Source organism: Anser anser (assembly GCF_964211835.1).
Source record: "Anser anser genome assembly, chromosome: 1".
In the NCBI taxonomy this organism is placed as follows: Eukaryota; Metazoa; Chordata; class Aves; order Anseriformes; family Anatidae; genus Anser; species Anser anser.
Window position 1 is genome coordinate 29,686,634 of NC_139720.1, and position 16,628 is coordinate 29,703,261.

General features: G+C 37.4%; 1 protein-coding gene across 6 annotated transcripts in view; it reads left to right on the forward strand.

Annotated features, from left to right (window-relative positions):
- The window catches only part of DOCK4 (dedicator of cytokinesis 4), a 251,424-nt gene that overhangs the window by 156,234 nt on the left and 78,562 nt on the right, over positions 1-16,628 (forward strand). For all 6 annotated transcript variants that reach the window (XM_083800778.1, XM_083800781.1, XM_083800782.1 and 3 more), the window contains exons 15-23: positions 621-783; positions 1,700-1,806; positions 3,054-3,210; positions 9,137-9,234; positions 9,374-9,457; positions 9,557-9,657; positions 10,366-10,447; positions 11,512-11,682; positions 14,623-14,815. In XM_083800778.1, the coding sequence (XP_083656904.1) occupies positions 621-783; positions 1,700-1,806; positions 3,054-3,210; positions 9,137-9,234; positions 9,374-9,457; positions 9,557-9,657; positions 10,366-10,447; positions 11,512-11,682; positions 14,623-14,815 (1,156 nt within the window). The remainder of the gene's footprint in view (positions 1-620; positions 784-1,699; positions 1,807-3,053; positions 3,211-9,136; positions 9,235-9,373; positions 9,458-9,556; positions 9,658-10,365; positions 10,448-11,511; positions 11,683-14,622; positions 14,816-16,628) is intronic.

Genomic DNA, 16,628 nt, shown 5'->3' on the forward strand with positions numbered 1-16,628 from the left:
GGGGAGAAAAGCTACGGCAGTAGCTTATTTTTCCTGCAGAGAATTGATAGGTATCTCCAAGACAGGACTTAGACAAACCCATTTGCTTACTTTACAATGGAGAAACCATTATGAGTTTTGCAAAAGCAATCCAATACTGTGTTTGTTCCTGGTCAAGGGATCCAGATTTCTTTACTGTTTCATGCTGGGATGTATCACTGACAAGAGCAGAGTTACAGGTTTATTTCAGATGACTAAAGATCCTGGAGTCTGGGCTGTTCTCATCTCGCATAAATTCTTATTTACTGCTTGAGCATAAATACTGGATAGAACACCCTGTATCATGGGTTTCCACTTAACATATGTTGCTTAAGCCTTCTTGATCACCCAGTTTCCCCTATAAAATGCTTTAATTCTTATCTATGTGGATGATTCTTGCCATGATTTTTTCTAATTAGCAAATGTTAACAAATTGCTACTATTTTTGTGGAGTTTACAGTATTGAGTACTATCCCACATGTGGCATTTATGATAATAATATGGATATTAAATAGTGTTCCTTGTAAGAACAGTTCTTGATGACATCTTAGGAGTGATCTAATCTATCTTTAAATATTTAATCAATATTTTTTCTTCATTAGGATTTTATCTCATTTGGCTCTGGAGAGCCACCAGCCAGCGAGTACCATTCCTTTGTGCTTTATCATAATAATGGTCCCAGATGGGCTGAGCTGCTGAAACTTCCTATTCCTGTGGATAAATTCAGAGGAGCCCACATCCGCTGTGAATTCCGGCACTGTTCCAGTAAGCACTGTTCACGACTTCTCCTAGTCCTCTCTGTTAGAGCTGCAGTCAGCACGAGTTTCCATAACACCTCAGGAAAAAGATAGCTGCGTTAACTTTCTCTCTAATGCTTCTATGACACAGCTTTTTCAGGCTTGTAGCTCTGCTTCATGGAACTTGGTGCTTTGGTAAAGCCTAAATGCTAGGAGAAACCAGTCTAGTTTTATTAAATAGTAATAGGCAGCACTGCAGGTGCAAATGTAAGCATAATTTCGACATGCAAATTTAGAATTTACCTGGTGAAATATCCAAAATGATCCAAAATCATACCTACTCCTTAGTAGATGATTAGCAATCCAACCCCTTGAAAAAATATACAGATACAGTATGGTCAATTAACATCACTTTTGTTTTTTCTTTGTTTTTTTGTATGTATAAGAAACAGTGACATCTTCAGTCATATATAGAGAGGTAGATACTTTTTTTGAAAACAGTAGTGCAGGTTACCCTGAGGATGACCTAAAATGAAGATCATTAGGTAGAACCTACTATAGCGGATAAATAGCGTACACACAGTAAAACACAAAACAAAATTTAAAACAAAACCCCTTCTCTTCACATTGGAATAGCTAGATCACATTCATTTGGGTCTCCTGGCATTCTGTGTATTGCAAAGGTTTTGTATCCAGTGGTTTCCACTATTTGACATTAATAAAACCAAGTCACTCCAGAATACTGCTTTCTGATTTATAGTGAGATAACAGACACCATTAGAGGAGATAACATACAAATCTGCAAAAAATGTAAAATATTCTTAGTCTGACTAGCTGCAAATAGTTCCAGAATACTTCCTTATGCTGTATTGTACCCGTTTTTTTTTTTTGTCTAAACTATGAAACGTTAATTTTAAGTGTATCTATTAACATATGTATTTCAGCAAAAGAAAAGGGTGAGAAGAAGTTGTTTGGCTTTTCTTTCGTGCCGCTAATGCAGGAGAATGGGAGGACACTGCCAGATGGCACCCATGAACTCATTGTACACAAGGTAATTTGAATTAGAAATCATTAGCTGTAATGATTCCTCTGGAACATACTACAAATGCCCAGAAACATTAGGTTGGGAAAGTCTGTATTCATTACCAAATGAGTGATAATCTTGTCTCCATTAAAATACCCATTGCTGATTGTTTAATTGCTCCTTGTTACAAACAGCAATAGAATCTAGGTGTACATTTCAGTGCACTGGATGTACTGTGGAGTCTTACTATGTTACATTATAATGAATTTCATAAAAATAAGTTCAATTAAAATAGAATGGTGATAACCACTTCCTGAATTGCTAAAAATGGAAAATGAAGCAATCTTTCATGCGGATCTATTCAATGCTATCTTATTTTAAAAATATTTCTATCTTAAGTTATTTCTTATTTGTTTCCCTATTTTACAGTTATCTTTTTGTCCAGAGGGTTTGATATTCTTCCAGATAGATTTTAAATTTGAACACAGAAATTTGTAGCTATTTATTTGATATAACCTGTTGAAAGCTTTTACTTTGTTATTACCTCAGTGTCCAGTATGAAGCTATGATTCAAAAATAGTTGCAACAGGCATTTTCCATTACTGAGAACTATCCATGAAAGCAGTGAACCGGAAAACATGCTTATATTCTATATGTGTGTGACCACTTAATCTAATTTTCCGATCTGAAATTAGTATATTTTCATTAAAGAATGTGCTGACTCATTTTGTCTATATAAATTAACCTTCGTATAGATGGATTAGATAGCTCCTGTAGGGGAAAAAAATAATAATAATTGTAAGGACATGTAATAACTTATTTTTGAAATCTTAGGTTTTATTTTGATAATGTATATGCATGTTTATATATATATATAAACACACACAGATAATGCATGTTTAGGATGGCTTGATGAAGTTTTTTTCTGAGTTATAAAAATGTTTGAATATTAGTTCTGGGACATTAGTCTTTAAATATTTATGCTATTTTAAAGTACGTTTAAACATAGATACTGAATGTATTGTAAAGCAATTTTTTCATAGCTTAAATTCTACTTGACTAAAGGTAATGGTATTTATTTAAAATATTAAACACATAACTTTGCATTGTATTTTTTTCTGACTCGTGTTTTGAATAGAAACAATGTTCAATGGACTTGACCTGTTTGAATTCATTTGTATGAGACCTTTAAAAAGTCTTCAATTTCTGGCAGAGAAACAATAATCTAGGGAATTGCATGCAGTACATTGATTTTAACTGGTTTGTTTTCACAGTGTGAAGAAAACACAAACCTTCAGGATTCTAGTCGCTACCTCAAACTCCCCTTTTCAAAGGGAATTTTCCTAGGAAATAACAGCCAAGCAGTAAAAACCACTAAAGAGTCCTTCTGGATTACGTCCTTTCTCTGCTCCACTAAACTCACACAAAATGGTAGGATATGTTGATTATTTAAAACATCATGAATTCAAATGAGTGTGATAACTAGCCTTTTCCGTGCCAAGCAAGGATGGATATACTCAAAGATAGCTTATGTTCTATCAGTTTTACAAACAGGATTTCTTCACAATTTTTGAAATCCAGATGGAAACCAATGCAGCATGATAAACCACTGATTTTAAGCAGTTCAAGAATGCTTTTTAATTTAACATGATATTGGAATCAAATGCAGCACTCTTGGAATCAACTATCAAAACCCAGCTGCTTTATAAACCCTTTTAATCTGTTTGCTTTGGAGTTTTTATGAAATACTTATTTTGTAGGCTTTAGGATGTGGCAGTTTGGTTTTTATTAGGTACATATTGCTTTTCTGTTTTATCACTTCTCTTCCTTTATGCCAACAAACATTTACTACTGCTTAAAGCAACCTTATACACTGGATATTATGAGAAGGAGTTAGAAATACATGTGTGATACGCTCCTTACCATTGCTGTGCATAAAATTCTTAAAATTCTTGCTTATTTGCCATACTACTTACAATATGTAGCTGTTACTCAAACAGGCTTATATTTTTGCCAAATTTTCTACAGGCTTATAAATATTGTGTATTTCCTTGATAATGTTTCTGACTATTCTTTGATATCCTCAGTTTTATATTTTTCTTAGCTATTTGTTTCATTTGAAAAATCTTGCTTAGCTACCTCTTGTGTGACATGATTGTATCTTTACCCTTCTCACATGTATGATGATAAAATTGCTAATTGCTTGCAAATTGATTATAGGTATATAACAAAAACTAGAGCAGCTTTTTAAGTGGAAACAGTCATCTTAATTTTCACCATTTAGTAGCAAGTTTCCGAAACAGAACTATGTGCAAAGAGTAAATGGTCTGTTTCGCTGTGCACATCCATTCTGTATTCTCATAACAGTTAGCTTCAAAGTAATAAAAGTTAGTCAATAAAAGATTTTCCCCAAAGATGATAATAGGCAATCATAAACTAAATTTGTTCCAGTTAAAGGCCTTGATTTAGGAAAATGCATGAATCTGCTGGTGCTTAGACATGCCTGAAAGTGCTGCTTGGGACTTAAGTGTCTCACTGATGAATAGTTTTGCTGTTGACTGGGGTTATAGGAATTTCACTAATTTATGTTCACGGTACAGGAGTCATTTTATAGTTGATGTAAATAGATGTGTGACATAGGGCATGAAATTTCCATTTATTTTATTTTACCATATACAGAGTAAGAGGGTGTAGAATATCTGAATAATATTGATCCCCTTTTCAGCTCTGAAAGAGTTAACAATTATTTCAGCAGTACTTCAGAGGGTGGAAATATTTTCAATAGACAGGCTCATATTTTCTCCAAGGATCTTCTTTGGGAAGTTCATCTTGGTGAGTTTCCAAATCCCCATTCTTTTAAACAAAAATTTGCCAAAATCTATTGCATGCTCAGAAAATGAACATAGAGCAAAGCATGTGGATACTTGGTCATGTGAGCATTACTTCAGTTACCCCTGAGAGAATGTAGCATATTTATTACAAAAAAAAAAAAAAAAAAAAAACAGGATTTAAAAGTTCTGTGTATTGTATTTGCTTTTGTAGTAGATATTTGTATCAGTATTTTTGAAAATTGCTGATTTTTTTAAATCTGTTTTTAAATGTGGAGATTTTTCTGAAGTTGTTGGAGATTTGCTTGTGTCTGCAAACACCAATGTCCTGGAAATTAATTGGAAATTACGCTGTTGGTCTGGCTGTGGTTTGGGGGAAGACCCCAAACCCAGACTCGTAAAGGGTATGACTGAGTTAGGCCACAGCTTTCCTAATTTGCTGTGAAATTTTACTCAGCTGTCATTCTCTCATTGACTGTTCCCACATGCCATCAGCCCTCATGCATATTAAAATTATGGGGACTGGGGGAAGGAGGCTGGCTTCCAGTTGGTGGAATCCATAACTTCCTTACCCTAGGTGCTTTGGAGGGGACTTGAGGATTATTTCCAAGCAGTTTTCAGAGAGCTTCTAACAGGGGAGCCTGTGCATCCATCAACAGCTCTTGTGAGAACCCATCCTTATTTAATCTGTCTGTCAGTTGTCTTTTCCTTAGAGTGACCTTTGATCCTAGGTAGTTAATCAGTTGATGTTAGCAAAACAAAAAACAAAACCAAAAATATGCCTGTTTCTTACCTTTGAGTTGTATTTCAGTTGTATTTTATTTTCCTAAAAAACAGTAGAAGAGAGAATATAGTATTTTTCTACTGAGTAGTTATCAAAACAGTCCCATGTAGGTTTTGACATTTAGGAGGGATCTCTGCCTGCCAGAGAATCAGGATCCATCCAACAAGTTGGAGTATTTTAGCAAGCTGGCATCCACTGATTTCTCAGCACTGATCAGCACATCCCCAGTAAGCAGCTGTTCATCAGCAGAACAACATGCCATGCAGTGTGTTTCTTGCAATGCAGGGGTGTAATCCATCTATCGGAGGAGGGGAAAGAAAAAAAAAAAGTGAAACTCATGATTAATAAAAGTAATGGGGTAACTTTTCAGAGTAACCTCCTCTTGGTGGGGGGTGTTTGGCAGCCCCAGAAGCAGCCTGCTGGAACAGGAATACAGATTGCTGGTTAAAAGTTTGGCTTTTTCATTTGGAAGTGCAATAGTGCTGCACTAGGCCAACTGCTGATGTCTTGGGATTTATAAGACAGAGACGGAAAGATCATCACCAACCTGTTCCTTATACACCGAATTCTAAACCATTTGTTACACCTAGCACTTTGGATTTAAACTACTGACTTTGAGAAGGGAATTGTTTTGTTTGGCAAGAGTGGTAGCTCAGGTGTGGGCTATTTTTTATGTACAAATCAGATCGTGGTATAGAGAAGGCATTGGAAATGTTTTTCTTCTTCAGCAAAGTTTATCAGCAGCATTGACTTCTTCCCTTTTCCAAAACTATGCTTTCCTAGTGGACTTATTTTTGGGGACATTTTTATATTCTCGTTTCTCTTACTACATGATGCATTACTGTCCCTTCCCCTTGTGATTCACGTCAGATTTTCTATTCATGTCATTTATGCTTGGGCTATTCGCTAATGCCATCTCAGCAGTGTCTTTCCTCCTTTGCATTTTCCTTGAAATAAGTGCTTTGAAGTGAGTGTCTTACATTTGCTTTCTCCTTCTTTTTTTAATCCTCCAACAAATCCTTAATATTGAGTGTCAGCTATCTACCCACAAAGTTCTTCCAGCAGACCTGTAAAGAAGTATTTTTCCTGCTATGAACTGACAGCTTTAGCTAGTTTCGCTGTTCCTCAACTTAAGTAGAGGCTTAAACAGAATAGAAGGTAGGAGTCCAATTAATTATCCAGAAGACAAATACCGTTCGATATGGTTTTGTAATGTTTGTTACTTGAAAACTCCTGACAGGAGAAATAATAAGATCTATCATTTGTCCCTGATCTTTGGAAGGTGTCTCTGACACACCTGGGACCTTTCCTCACCCCTAGCGGAACTCAAAGACCTCTCTTAATCCAAACCCTTCCACACTAGCATATTGTGAAGCAAAACAAAAAAAGAAACGTATAAATGCATGAAAAGAATTTGCGCCCACCAAAAGCAGCAAAATATTAGTGGAATAATGTAGAGGGTTTGCTGTTAACAGTTCTGGCAAGATTTCAGTGCAGGTGGAGATTAATTTAATGTTATTAAGGGCAGAAATGCTATTCCATTCCTTGTTATGGGAGAGAGGAACTTTCCTGGAGCAAGCTGGGAAAGAAGTGACAAAAAGTGTGTGTGCATTAAATGTTATTTGAGTGTGAAAACTGTCTGTGGTAGAAAGAACCCAACTAGCTACTGAACCAAGAGGAAAACTTGCAGTTATCTACTTCTCTTGGTACATGGCGAGGACATTTCAGAAGAACTGGATCCTTCTAAAACGATACTGGACTGTGATCAAGTGGAGAGTGTTTCAGCTTAAGCCGATTGAAGGGTTGGACAGTGGTTAAAGTTTTATATTTCAAGCAGCCAGGCTTTGTGAGATTCTGAAAAGCTGGTTAGTTAAATGTGCAAGTAGTAAACTTGAAGGTAAAGGAACTTTGGGATTTATTTGATTCAAGAGTTTGAAAATCTGTGGAACTTCTGTGCTCTGAATGCAACTTGGAAGGAGTGCTGCAGCCCTAACTGAGAGAGTCATGGGCAAAAAAATGTGAGGAGTAAGCAGAGAACCTACACCAAAAGGGAGAGAAATAACAGCAATGTGTCAGGGTTCAGCAGGGGTCAGGATGAAGTGAAAACTGTTAAAAAGCCAAGCAAAGTTCACAAAACTCTGTATTCAGATACTGAATGGTATTTATTGGACATGAAATTCCCCATCTCGTAGCAAGCTGGGATTTCTTTTAGTATATCTCTGAAGCTGAAAGCAGTAACACATGACTTAGTAATAAATGAGTACCTATGGATAATAAATATATTACACGAGTAATAAATACAGTACCTATGTTTAAGATAGGTGGAAGAGTAGATATGTTAACTGGGCCATCACTCTGATGAATTTTGTGCAAGTATTTACAAGAAATCATAGATGAAAAAGTAGACACGTAGCTAAATGGAATATGCTATAAAACCCAGGATGGGTTTATCAAAGGCATTTCATGCCAGAATAAACTTCTTAATCTTTCTTTTCTAAGGTTTTTTTGTTGTTGTTATTCAGAGGAAACAAAGCAGATCTAAACCATCTGGACTTCGGTGACACACGACATGGGAAATTACAAGAGATACAGATTAGAATAAGTATTTTAAAAATTGGTAAATAACAGGCTAAAAGGGAAAGAGCAAGTTGCACTGTAATGGAAGGAATTTCCTTCCTGAACGGAAGGAAAATACTACAAGATCTGAAGAATTTTGCCTGGTACTGATTCGTCTCATTTGGTGGGGTGGGCCTGGGGGCTGGAAGAGCTTGGGAGGAGGAGTTGCTTCACTAAAACCTGAGACTATAAAAAGCCTGTTAATGAAATTTGCTGCTAATAGGCAGTGGAAAAGGCTCATCAATTGAGGGAACCAAATTAAAATATGATACAGACAAACCAAAGCAACTTTGATTTAAATGGTTAGCTAGAGTAGAAATTAGATGAAATCTAATAGTACAAAAGGCAGGATCATGCCCTAATGGAGACTACTGGGGATTCTGCTATTGCCAGGGAGCTGAACGGCATTAAAAAGAAGAAAGAGTTGTTTGTGTCACCAAATGTATCTCAAAAAAGGAAAATTCTACGCCACACGCGCCAGGTGTTTGCAGAAGACATACGAGCCTGCTAATGATGATACAAAAAACAGTGATGAGGTCTCATCTGTAATGTTGTGTACCACGTCGATCAAGAAGGCTAAAGGAGAGTGGATTAAAACTGGAGCAAGCATGAAGACACTTAAGAGTGGTTTAGCTCAGAAGAGTTTATTTCAGTAGAGATCGTCTTGCTTATTAATAAAGCAGAGGCATTATGTTTGTGCTCTAAAGAGACATAGGAATATGAGTATTTTAAAATACATAAAAACAATTCATACCTAATTATCAAGAGACTGTTTCTAGCTGTCAGAAGACAGCTCTGGAAGGTGTCCTTCAATGGGATAAGAGACAGGAAGATAATTACTTTTCTTAAGGTGGCAGCTGACAAATTTCTAAGCAAGACTGCATAATATAGTTGCCACAAGAGATTGATTTTAGTGACCCAATACCATGTTTTTATTTTCTGTTGGTGAAGCAATTATGGGACAGAATGAAAAATTGTTATTGTTGGGCAGATCATATTATAGCAAATCTTGAGATGTTTTCTTTTGTTTTAATGAAGCCCAGTTTTGCTGAGTGGACTGTAACAGTAGAATTTAAAATCTGAAATGCAGCTTTGCTTCCAGCTTTAATCTTGCATTTTGTCTTGGCAGGAGATATGCTTGACCTTCTGAAATGGAGAACCCACCCAGACAAAATTGCAGGTTGCCTATCAAAATTAAAAGAAATTGATGGTTCTGAAATAGTGAAGGTATATACCATTCTTTCATTTCTTCCTTTATTTTGCTCTCAAGTAATATGAGGGAAATAATTGTCTGTCACAAGTATACATATTTGTGTGTCACAAAAATACATATTTAATAACAAACTGCCTCTTATTCTTCAATCAGTTTCTTCAAGATACACTAGACACTTTATTTGGAATTTTAGATGAAAACTCTCAAAAATATGGATCAAAAGTATTTGATTGTTTGGTAAGTTTTGTTTTGTGAGAATGCTTAACACTATTTAAGAACGAAGTAAAAAGAAAAAAAAAAAAGCAAAAGCTTTTATTCTTTTTCCCTCACATTTAGGTTCACATAATAAATCTGCTGCAGGACAGCAAGTTTCACCACTTTAAGCCAGTAATGGACACTTACATTGAAAGTCACTTTGCAGGAGCACTTGCATACAGGTGAAGTCTGTACTTTTTCTAACTGATTTGAATACTGAAAGTTACTGGTATACTAAGCAGAATCAATCATCAGGTTAAATTAAACTGTAATAGTAGGAATAAAATTTAACGCTTTTATGAATGCCCAGATTTAGGCCATTAAAAAAAGGAGTAAAATAATTTTGAGTTACCATAAAGGTTACTTGTGAAAGGCCTCATCTTGGCTTAATTTTGTCTCTTTTTCTTCATTGGCTTTCTTTATTCAAATGTCTTTGACCAGCATTGGAGCCTTAACGTCATTCAGTTACAACTGTGTTTGCTGTGTAGATCAGTACACTAATAAGCATCAGTTACTATGCTATACTTTGTATTTATTTTCTAGCTGAACTTTCATTAATGTGAATGCAGTTTAATGAGACTGCAAACCAATTCATGGAATAGCAGGGGTAGTCTACGCTGGCAGAGACTCTTGTATCTTAATGAGCTTATGTATCCCTGTTGAAATAATTCCACTGCATATGTGATGATGACAATTATTTCCTGTTCATTAGAGGTCTGTTAGGTCTATCGGCAGGCTGGAAACTAGCTGTAATATTGGGCTTGTAGTGATTAGCGAAACTTTGTGGTTTTTTTCAGTGTTTCTTATATGAAAGATTATTCTGCATTCTAAGTTCAAGTTAACTCTTCTTCCGCTTCTGTGTAGTAATACTTTTTAATGTGTTATTCTAGAGATCTTATAAAAGTACTGAAGTGGCACATTGATCGAGTCACCGAAGTGGAGCTGCATGAGCACATACAGGAAGTACTGAAGGTAACAGAAATCTTCAAAGGCACCAACAGGTTTAACTGAGGAAAAGGAGCACAGTATGTGTAAATGATGGAAATGCAGTATTAATTCCAGGGAATTGCAGGCTGTTTTAGTGCTGTCAGTTTATTCTTTTTTCTCTTTTGTTAATAAGGTGGTCAATGGAGCTTGCTACCACTAGACTCTGGAAGTCTATGTTCCTTACTGAATGAGGATATGCATGAGTAGGAATTGAATCTAAGAAAGCAAAGATAGATTGCATTGGTAGTATTAACGTCTGTCACTAACAGAATCTAAATGGCAGACAAGAATGCTGACTTACTGGTTCAATCCTGACAAGAGGGAATTTGCTAAAAATGGAAATTTAGTTGCTCTCATCCTGTTTTGTACATCAACAGAGCACAGTGTGGAGACAGTCTGAGTTGTACAACAGAATAATCCCATTTGGGATAGGAGCTGTGATCTGGAAATAAGATATCAGTGTGGTACCCTGTGCTTTTCTAAGCTGCTGTTAACTTAGGTGTTTCAGTAATAACAAAAGGCTGTGTATTTGTTGCATTCTTAACAACAATTTAAGTTTTGCAACTTAAATTAAGCTTATATTTGCAACTTAAACTAAGCTTATATTTTGGCATTATCTTGTTAACAATTCACAGGAAAACATTTTTAACATTTAACAGGCAGAGGAAATGCCACAACAGCTCAAAAGTTTGAATCTGTTTCTTATATTGGCCTTGCATGTTTATGTCCTACATCTTTCGGTAGCCACAGACATGCAAGGATGCATTGCAAGGGGCAATGTTGAGATTATGCAGTTTTACATTTGTTAAATAATCAAATGTTCACTGGTTTGTAGAGGTTTTAAAAGGCAAGGGAAGAGTATTTCTGAGTATGTGCTTTTGTAATGTTAGTGTTTTGTTCGAATTTTTTTTTTAAAAGTGCCAAAATTAAATAGCAGTCTCCCATTTCAGACCCTTGTCATTATATTAATTATATAATCATAGCATTTGTTGTTTTTTTACATGAGTTGTTTTATTTTTATGAGTTATCTCTGATTTTGACATTTGTAGGCACAGGAATATATCTTTAAATACATAGTTCAGTCTCGAAGATTATTCTCTATTGCCACTGGTGGACAAAACGAGGAAGAATTTCGCTGCTGTATTCAAGAACTACTTATGTCAGTACGCTTCTTCCTGTCCCAGGAGAGCAAAGGAGCTAATGCTTTATCCCAACTACAAGTAAGTTTGTGAGTGTGCCTTGATAATTGCCACTTTCCACATGCATTATAAAAAAATTATGTTCCTTACCTACATTTCCAGGAAAGAAAATGTGTTTTTGTTAAAGCAAAATGACATTTTCAGTTCATGCTCATACCTTTGCCCTATACTGTGAAATTTTCATACCAGCAGCTTTTGAATATGCTTGACAAAGATAATCCTGAATCTAATAAATAAAGTAAACCCAATATTAATTTTTATTTACGGACAGTTTATGTTGTGTTTTTGGCAATGCCAGTGGTTAAAATGACTTTCAGAATTGCTGGGTACAAATAAAGGGATTTCTCTGGTTTTGGCACTTTATCACAGAATCACAGAATCGTCTAGGTTGGAAGAGACCTCCAAGATCATCTAGTCCAACCTCTGCCCTAACACTAACAAGTCCTACACTAAACCATATCACTAAGGGCTACATCTAAACGTCTTTTAAAGACCTCCAGGGATGGCGACTCAACCACCTCCCTGGGCAGCCCATTCCAATGCCTAACAACCCTTTCGGTAAAGAAGTTCTTCCTAACATCCAACCTAAACCTCCCCTGGCGCAACTTTAGCCCATTCCCCCTCGTCCTGTCACCAGGCACGTGGGAGAATAGACCAACCCCACCTCTCTACAGCCTCCTTTAAGGTACCTATAGAGAGCGATGAGGTCTCCCCTGAGCCTCCTCTTCTCCAGGCTAAACAACCCCAGCTCCCTCAGCCGCTCCTTGTAAGACTTGTTCTCCAGACCCCTCACCAGCTTGGTCGCCCTTCTCTGGACTCTCTCGAGCACCTCCATGTCCTTGTTGTAGCGAGGGGCCCAAAACTGAACACAGTACTCGAGGTGCGGCCTCACCAGAGCCGAGTACAGGGGGACAATCACTTCCCTAGACCTGCTGGCCACACTGCTTCTTATGCAAGCCAGGATGCTGTTGGCCTTCTTGGCCACCTGAGCACACTGCTGGCTCATATTCAGCCGACTATCAACCAGTACTCCCAGGTCCTTCTCTGCCAGGCAGCTTTCCAGCCACTCATCTCCCAGCCTGTAGCGCTGCTTGGGGTTGTTATGCCCCAGATGCAGGACCCGGCACTTGGCCTTGTTGAACTTCATGCAGTTGACCTCAGCCCATCGGTCCAGCCTATCCAGATCCTCCTGCAGAGCCTTCCTTCCCTCGAGCAGATCGACACACGCACCTAACTTGGTGTCATCTGCAAACTTACTGAGGGTGCACTCGATCCCCTCATCCAGGTCATCGACAAAGATATTAAAGAGGACCGGCCCCAGCACTGAGCCCTGGGGGACTCCACTAGTAACCGGCCTCCAACTGGATTTGGCTCCATTCACCACAACTCTTTGGGCCCGGCCATCCAGCCAGTTTTTAACCCAGCAAAGCGTACGCCAGTCCAAGCCCCGAGCAGCCAGTTTCTCGAGGAGAATGATGTGGGAAACGGTGTCAAAAGGCTTACTGAAGTCAAGGTAGACCACATCCACAGCCTTTCCCTCATCCACCAAGCGCGTCACTTTGTCATAGAAGGAGATCAGGTTCGTCAAGCAGGACCTGCCTTTCATAAACCCATGCTGACTGGGCCTGATCGCCTGGTTGCCCTGCAAGTGCCGCGTGATGACACTCAAGATAATCTGCTCCATGAGCTTTCCTGGCACTGAGGTCAAACTGACAGGCCTATAGTTCCCCGGGTCTACCCTCCGGCCCTTCTTGTAGATGGGCGTCACGTTTGCTAGCTGCCAGTCGACTGGAAAAGCTTGTTTTGTTTTAACCACATTGGACCTGAAGAATTTGAACTGAACTAAAGGCTCTCTGAGTTTTCATTCTCTGCAGAAGACTTTAAATTTTGCTAAATTGTACCTTATATATATCACTCAGGTGGCATATATTTATTTCAGCTGACTACTAAAATAGACTAGTGCTATAGGGAAGAGGCAAAACACACAGGAGACAGATCTCTACAGTAAGTGTGGTAGATTTAGCAATGTAGATGTACTTCCTAGTCTTCTTCCCCTGCTTCTGTAACCAAGGGTGCTTAAGATCTGTAGAGAATTATTCATTTCTTAAGCTCTGTAGAAAATTATTCTTCCAAGAAGACAGCAAATCAGAGAGAAAGGAATGGAGAGATGGTTCTTCCATCTCTTATCACATACGCAGCTGGAGTGAAATGTTTACAACAAAATTATATGAAGAAATGCGTTTGGAATTCTTCCTGGGTATCTTTAACCTTGTATGTCATCTGAGCTGACACCAGAGTGAAGAAAGCAGAGGTAGGAGTAGCTTTTCTCACTTACAGGATTTGGAGAGGAAGAAGGAAATGTCAGTTCTAGCTTCCTTTCTCTGGCATTGTCCTCTTGTCTTTTTCAGTGTTTCCACATTGATTATAATCACCAATAAATTCACAGCCCTATTTCAGGGTTGTTGAAGTGAACCAAGACTGCCACTGCTGTCTCACTCCAAAATAAAAATTTTCATTACTAGAAAAATGAAAGATATAGAGGCTGTTATATTCCTTATCTTGAAGCCAAACAACTCCCCCTCAAATCTTTTTGTTCTGGTATCATCAGCAGGCTTCTGGTATCACTTGAAAAAAAAATCCTCTCATGCACAGATCACGAGGAACATGTAAATAATAAATATTTTTGTTCTAAGCTGAGCTTTTTACTTTCACTTTGTCATGAAAGAAATGAACAGTCATTTGATAATGCTTAAGGGAAATAGTCACAAGTGTAGGCCCGTTAATGAATGTGAGGATATTTCCTCGGAAAAATCTGACCAATTTTAAAGGTACTGACCGCCCTTGAAATGTAAAAATGGATATTTTTCTACAGTTACTTACATGTCTATAGTTATTTAAATTCTATAAATATCAAACCTATGCTGCAATATCTGACTGGCCAATTTTTCCCTTTTCCTCTAGGCTGTGTTTCTCAGCTCATTCCCATCTGTGTACTCTGAACTTTTGAAGCTCTTTGATGTCAGAGAAGTGGCAAATTTGGTTCACGATGCTCTGGGCAGCTTGCCGACAGTCATGCATGGGGATGAATCCCTTCAAGCTGTTAAACTTCAAAGTATTGGGAAAACTGTAGAGAGTCACCTGTACACCAACCCAGGTAAGGTTGCCCTGGGCTGCCTGCAATACAGGTCAGCAGGTATTGAGGGGAATCATGCCCCTCGTAATAGTGCTTCCCAAGTAACAATTCTTGAAGCTCTGTTCTGTACAAGCTGCTAGTTAACAAGAATACAGTTAGTTAAATTTAGGGGTTAGATTTTTAGAGACAAGTACTCTTAAAGTACAGTTTTGTTTTGATCTTGTGCTCGCTATATGTTTGTGAAAGGAATTTTCATTATATTTTAAAAGTAATTATAAAGGAAAAAGCTCTACTAATTTGTTTTTTTTTTCCCCTCCTTTGGGGGCAGTTCAGCAAACAGATTCTCACTTATCCATTAAGTTTTATTTGTGTAAATCTTGCTAGTTCAGCACTTTTGATCCTCCATTTTCTTAATGTAGCATAAAAAGCCTACACAGATGCAAGTGATACTTGGTGTTTATAGCATATAACAGCGTGTGCTACATGGAAGAAAGAAATGCTGTGCGGTGGTGTCACCAATGTTCTTTTTTTTTTTTCATTCCTAAGCAAAACACATAGAAATGACAAAATATTAATTTTGAGAGGAATTAATTTTGTAATAAAAAGTGTTAATTTACTTACTGAAAGTGCTCTTGAGAACTGTTCGCTGATGGAGTCCAATAGAAACATTAACTTAGATCATTTAAAACATTGAACGCCTAAGGACATTTTGAAAAAAATGCCTTTAATGATTGTACTTTAGAAGTTTGAGCTCAAAGAAGTGAGATCCTGGCTACTTTGCTTCTTTCTGGTTGCAAAAGCAGCTTACTCTTTCCGTTGTGAGTCTCCACAGCAGTCTCTTCCAGAACAATGAGGTCTCCTTACAGCTGATTCATCAGGCCTTCAATACTCTAGATCACTACCATATTCATAGAGCAATATTAAGGACACTCTAACTTATATTTTGTATTTTCCAAACTCCCTTGTGGTAGGTAGCATTTATTTCCATTTTCTTCCCATTATCTTGGTTAGGTCAGCCTCACCAGAGGATCTAAGAGAATGAATGTATTTAAAGAGAGTTATTTATTGCCACGTAAGAGACTCTTGGCAACTTTCTTGGAACTGTAAATATAGTTTCAGATGTATGAGAATTTTTTTTTGGTAGCCTACTTTTGTAAAAGTATTTGTTTTTCATTCAAATGCAGTTTCACTACTAAGAAGTCATCAGAGTTGGTTTCAGCTATAGAAGCAATGAAAGTTGCATGTTAAAATTTACATGGAGTGCAGGTTATACACAAATTGAATATAAATTCCTTAAACCACAGGGAAACTGATGTGAAAGACATTGGGCAGTAATGTAAGCTCCCAGTGTCCATGACGGAAATCTTAGGCAAATACTTGTACAGTGTAATTTCAGTCATCCTTGAGTTGAAGGGTCTTGTGGAGATCAGTGTCTTGGTCTCTTTCCCAGTAATGTTTTCTCTCTTTAAATATATAAAAATATAAGTAGACTTTAGGTAGTCAATCCCTAGAGGGAAGTCTTTTGAAAATCCTATTGAAAAAATAAATACTGCACTAAGCCTTGTTAATGTGTAAAGTAAACCATACATCCTAACATGAAGTTGAGGCTTGCTGCTATGAAAATAATTGATTTCTGCCTCACAGATGAAGACAATGAACACTTCAAGCTGCAGTACTAGCTGATACATTTGGACTAGGTGGAATGCGGAAAATAAGTATTTGTTCGAACTTCTAAAAAAGGGGAGGGCACTTCTTAGATAACATTTTCTATTTTGTGGAACTTGCTGAGAAGCAAGTGAGAATACGTGAGCATGGGAATTGCATGCATTTTGTG